This window comes from Punctularia strigosozonata (assembly GCF_000264995.1).
Source record: "Punctularia strigosozonata HHB-11173 SS5 unplaced genomic scaffold PUNSTscaffold_2, whole genome shotgun sequence".
NCBI classification, from domain to species: domain Eukaryota; kingdom Fungi; phylum Basidiomycota; class Agaricomycetes; order Corticiales; family Punctulariaceae; genus Punctularia; species Punctularia strigosozonata.
Window position 1 is genome coordinate 2,501,297 of NW_006767434.1, and position 6,000 is coordinate 2,507,296.

Genomic DNA, 6,000 nt, shown 5'->3' on the forward strand with positions numbered 1-6,000 from the left:
ATGATCCCACTGGGTCATATAACTAATACTCGAATCAGCGATAGCCAATGCGACGACGTCGTTGAATACGCCTAGTTCCCGCACACTGGCGATGCGGCATGGCTCCGGATTTGTCTCATCCGAGCTCTCTCCTCAATGTCGCGACGAGGCGCGAGGACATGAAGGAAAATTTTGATGATTATATGCACGTCTAACCCCCCCCGCGGGGTGTTTGCGTGCATATGCCACGCTGGGATGCCGTACCCGTTCTGAGTCCACCATTTTGCTCGCGCTCGGCGCTCGGTGCGGTCGCCAAACCTCCGGGTTCTGGTCGCATGCTCCTTACCGCGGTCGCAACATGAACCGCGTCCTATTCATCTCATTGGCTATTCGCTTTGAGCAGGTACGAACCCTTATTCACGCACGCCGAGTGCGAGAGTACAAACCGGCCGTCCCCTTGCTAACGGATTCGCCCACTGCTCATGGATATGCTCTCATCGCGCTCTAGCTTCGTTCTGAAAGTGACGTGCCCGGACGAGTCGCAAATCCCACATGTTTTTGAAGACCACAACCCCTGCCTTTCGAGCGCGCAAGGCGACCCTGTTCGAAGCTGTGCAGCTTCCACGGAGGTTCAAAAGGGAACGCGGCCGCCGGCGGTAGGGAAGTCATGATTGTGGATGCTATGTCTCATCAGGTCCGCATGAAGCTGTTCAAGTAACAAGGATGTAGCCGCACTCCATGTTTACTCCAAAGCCTTTGCTTCGTGAAGCGTCGGTGTTACCTGGAAGTTAGCGACGTTAGGTCCACAGTTATTCCATCGACTGAACGTTCATCTGAGATGAGTGGGGGATTGCCTGCGCGCGCCGAATTCGTCGACGGATCTGAACCACTCAATGTTCCAAGCGCGCTACCCACCGAAGAAAATGGCGTCACAGCCTCCTCGGAGTCGCAGCAGTCAACTCCTGGTTCGCCATAATCTCGTTGCATCAACATCACATGACCCGTCCGCTAGGTGCCCCGTTTTATATCTAGCAACATCCCACCCACAGTTACAGACTGCTGGTATGGCTGAGATTCACAAGGCGCACTAGTGGAAGCACGCGTATGCGTCACTACAGACTGGGTGCTTAAGCGTCTCGAGCCTGCTTTACACGCGGAAAACTAGCGTCGGCCAGGAGCTCTCCTCGACGGCAGAACGACACCTATTTAAACAGTAGGCAAATCACGGACGGGCGGAGCAGGTGGAGAAGCGGCAGGCATCAGGAAGGCAACGATTGTTAGCTACCTTTTCAGTCTTCAGGTCAGCGTGGTCGTATATAACGTAGCCCATGACCGCTGTAACTTTCAGGCACGACCCCGAAGACATGCTCACTTCGGTGCCTACTTGAGCGTGCCGCTATCTCGCGGCCATAGCACCGGTGCTCTCAGACGTTTCGTTATGGTACGCAGTTGTCCAAAGTGAAGGCGAGTGCCGATCGCCGTGGTGCAATACGGGCATGCGGTGCGGGCGGGCTGCTGCTATTCGGCCACCGCCTTTGTTCCTGTTGGGCCTCGACATGGCTGGTACTCGGAAAAGCAACCCCCGGTGCGTGTGGACGTCGGGCATGCCGGTCAGGTAAAAGCGGCATGAATAGACGACGCGCAAGCGTAAAGCGTCTTTGTCTTCGGATTGTGGAGCGGGCGATGGACAAACGGATCAAGGGCGTTCGAGAACCACATTGGACTCGTACGACTTGTCGACCGAAACAGAGCCAGCACCGAAAGATCGGCGGTCTGACTATGCGGCAAGCGGCAAATGCATTCAGTCCGTCTGCTGCCGTGATCACATGTGGACGAGTGCGGGAGGATAAGGACGTACCACGGCCGGAGAGTAGTGGTCCGGGAAGGGGCGGCTGGGTGGGTGGAGTGGAGCAGCGCTTGATCTAGGGCTCGATAAGCCGGGAAGACGGCATACATCGCCTCGCAAGGCGTGTTTGGAGCAGCGACGCGGAGAACGCCATCGCGGTGGGGTGGGGATGCGGACGAGTACGGAGGATGACGGTGATGGACTGCGAGCGTCGGTCGCCGCGACCTGGCGCCTGTGCGTTTGACTCTCCTACACTCCGCGACTCCGACTCTAGACGGCGCTCGGTCCCGTCGGAGAGGAGGTGCGATTCCCACACCGGCAACTGGGCGTAAAGCCCTCCGCGTCTGTCTGGGAGCGATGTCGTCATTGCTCTGGGGGATATGGTACTAAGTGGATGGACGAGTCTTGCCACCCGCAACTCCAGAGAAACATATCCAATATTCGCACTAATGTCCACCACGCCCGACCGAACCACCACGCCCCGCCCGCGCTATGCACAGCTCGCAGGTAGGTACCCCGGTGGATTTAGCCTAATCTGGATTGCATGCACTCCGGACGTGCGCACGTGGCGGTGTAATATGTCCTGCATTTTCTGCCGGGCGTATGTTTCCTGCCAGTTGGCGCGGGTGCTTGGGCTCGTCCCCCGTCCGCAATCTACCGTCCCGATGTTGTTCTGACAATCCACGTTCTTTAAGATCCTTCCGCTAGGCCCATTTACTCTACCCAAAACGCTTCTGGTAAGTTCCAGGCCGCCCACCGCTGTCCGTTCCGTTCCTGGCCTCACCGAGCGTCCCACAGGCTTTCATGAACCCGTCCCACTCGACGTGAATAGATTGGCATTATCGGGCGACTCCCAAGAAGCGCACGCAGACGCCCTCCGACCCCTGGACACAGGCCCCGCGCACATGGCAGACGATGGCCGACGTGAACATCGTCCCCCCGGTTCGCGCGTCGACGCGCGTAGGCAACCTCGTAATCCAACCTCCGCCGGTGTGAGCCCCTCAGTCTGGCAGTCCTTCAGCTCTTTTTCCGATGGCAGTCAGAATATGGCCATGTCTCCGGGCGCGCAACGCCTGCCCTCTCAGTACTCTGCTGCTGCTGGCAGTCCTTACGGCCAACCGCCAGGCTACATGGGCCCGTATTCCATGTCCCAAGCCCCGCCGCCGATGAACATCCTCTCGCCCTCGATGCCGTACTCGCACGGCTTTGCTCCTCCGGCTGCCTTGCACGTCCCAGATGCCGGCATCGCACCTCAGAATCCGTACGGCTCGCCACCTCTAGTGCCCCCGCACATGCAGCCGCATCCTCCAATATACCAGCTGCAACGTCACCCCTCGGAGACCTTGACCCCGGGCAGCAGCCACTCGTTCCCAAATTCGCCCGGGCTTGCCGGAGTCATGAACCAGCCGCTTCCATCACCGCGTTCGGCGTCCCCTTCCACGTCACAGGCGCCCACTCCTTCGCATAACGTTCCGCCAGCGTCGTACGGTCCGCATACGCCGTATTATCCGCAGGTATCCGGCGCGCCATACACGTACTCGATCCCCGCCTACACGCAATCTCCGGTTTACCAGACGGGGCACTACCCAGTGTCCCCGTTCGGAAGGTACCCTTCCTCGTCTGAGCCGGAAAGCCCCGGGCAATGGTGGTTCGTCGGAGCACCTCCGGGCTCCAACGTCGGCGCCTCCTACCCGAGCCCGTACCCTGGCTCGTACTCGTCGACCGGCGGCGGTCGCGACGACTCGTTCCTTCGTCAGGAGACTCCGCCAACGGCGTCCGCCGGGTACCCAAGCCAACCTCTTCGCCCACAAGGCACGACCGCAACCGTGAGAAACATGGAAGGCGCCTCCGTGCCTGGGCGGCCGACGAGTGCGCCACTGTCACCCCGATCTGGACATAGCTCAGCTGCATCTGGCCCGCCGCCGTCCGCGACCGATCGCGCAGTGATCCGCCGCCCGTATCACCCGAGCCCGCCATCGCACCGGTCGGAATGGGTCATGTGGGTCGGCAACGTCCCCTCGGACACCACGCACGACGAGTTGTGGCGCTTCTTCACTCAGTCGGGCGCCACCATCCCCGTCTCTCCCGGCTCGCTGACCGGCCCGCCTCAGCTCATCGGCGCCGGCGTCCAGTCCATCTTCCTCATCGCCCGCTCCAGCTGCGCCTTCGTCAACCTGGCATCCGAGGCGCACCTGCAAGCCGCCATCGCGTACTTTGACGGTCGCCCGGTGCGACCGGACGACCCACGATGTCCGCGCCTCGTGTGTCGCGTGCGAAGGAAGGAGGACGACCTCAAGGCCGGCGTGGGTGGCCAACGCGGCACGGGTATTCACATGCGTTACGTAAAGGAACAGAGGGCGAAGGACCTTGCGGCGCGGGCATTATCGTCCTCCGATGAAAACTCGGCGGAAGTCCCGGACACGCCTTCAACAGTCGACAGCGAATCCGCCACCGACCCGGGTGCGCACCATGGCCCACATCCGCCACCCAAACACGGCAGCTCAGGTTCGGGGTCGTTCGCCTCGACCAGCTCCAGCGTCCTCTCCCGATACTTCCCCCAGCGGTACTTTATCCTCAAGTCCCTCACGCAGGCAAGTTCGCTCACGAGAACAATTCACAACCTTCGCTCATGTTGATACAGTACGACCTCGATCTAAGCGTCGAACGGGGTCTCTGGGCGACGCAGAAGCACAACGAGGACATTCTCGACAAGGCGTACCGGACGAGCAAAGACGTCTTCCTCATTTTTGGTGTAAACAAAAGCGGCGAATTCTATGGATACGCCAGGTGAGATCCTACCTATCATACCATCTGTCTCGATCTCAATCATGTTACTGCAGAATGGCCGGTCCCATACATGGTGAAGGTCGAACATCCTGGGCCTCCGGTACCGACGCATCGTCCATCTCCTCGCGGTCTTCTCGCAGTCGCAGATCTGGGGTTGCTAAGGAGGAAGGTGGCTCAGCGTTCCAGCCCGAGCGCACACACGAAGCACAGATCTTCTTCTCGCCCGGAGAATACAGGCTCATCGAGGAATCACCAATGTCCATGAGTCCTGACCCCGCCAACCCGCAAGCCGTCACCCCAGGCGCTAAGATGGAACATCTTCTCGGTGTGGGACGGGTTTCGTACCCTGACCGAGTGAGCCCGTCGTTCACCGAGGTGGGGCGGGACACGCTATCTGCCCCTGGTCAGATCGAACGACCCCATCACACCTTCAGCTCTGAATTACGAGAACCGGAGCGCCTCCGAGCGAACGCGGCCACGCTACTCGCTGCCGCCGCGCCTGCTCAGACGATCGAGCTGGACGAGGAAGCACCCATCCGAGCTTTGCGCGACAAACAAGCGGCACGTCAAGGCACCGCTCGCCGCCCTGACGGGGCATCCTCCTTGGGCCCCGTTTCGGAGGAAGATGAGAAAGCAGATGCCGATGGCGTCACTCGCAGGGATCATGCCCTCCGGCGACCTCCAACAGACGCGCGGCCAGACGCCACCACGCCAGGGGCAACGCCAGACGGCGACGCGGAAAAGAGCGCAGTGCAGGAAGCGGCGGACCACCCATGGGGCGGTTCGTTCAAGGTCGAGTGGATCCGCACGGAGCGCCTCCCATTTTGGCGCACCCGTCATCTACGAAACCCCTGGAACCAGGATCGGGAGGTGAAGGTATCTCGAGACGGCACAGAACTCGAGCCCGGCGTCGGCCAAGCGCTGTTGGAGGAGTGGGACCGAGAAGAAGCGCCTACGCAACCATTGACAGGCGTCAGGCCGCGGCGTTCACCTAGCCAAAAGCCGCCCAGCAGCACCCCCCTCACACCAATACCGTCCAGCTCTCACGAAACACAAGAAATAGAACCATCGACAACATAGTTATCCCCATACACGACAATTACGTTGGACACACGCTCACTTTAACGCCATACACGAACACGCTAAAGCACAACACCTCACTACAGCTATCCTACAATCGACTATATCGGGTCCTTGTCATTCACGACACAAGGCCTCGCTATTGCTACCTTTTTACTGGGACATCGGCGTCGCTATTCATTTCCACACATCGCGCTCTAATGTTACCATCAAGTTATCCACAGTGCTCTCTGTTGTCGGGCCCATGTAGCAATAGGCACCAAATCGCATCTGTAACCCTAGTACAACGGCTATATACACGTCCCGCC

General features: G+C 59.8%; 1 protein-coding gene across 1 annotated transcript; it reads left to right on the plus strand.

Moving 5' to 3' along the window:
- Nucleotides 1-2,871: 2,871 nt before the first annotated feature.
- On the plus strand, nucleotides 2,872-5,692 carry PUNSTDRAFT_111301 (uncharacterized protein; the record flags this gene model as incomplete). The annotated part of the gene is made up of 3 exons (XM_007380445.1): nucleotides 2,872-4,416; nucleotides 4,467-4,612; nucleotides 4,666-5,692. 3 exons carry the CDS (start codon nucleotides 2,872-2,874, stop codon nucleotides 5,690-5,692), a joined length of 2,718 nt encoding a protein of 905 aa, XP_007380507.1.
- Nucleotides 5,693-6,000: the final 308 nt, after the last annotated feature.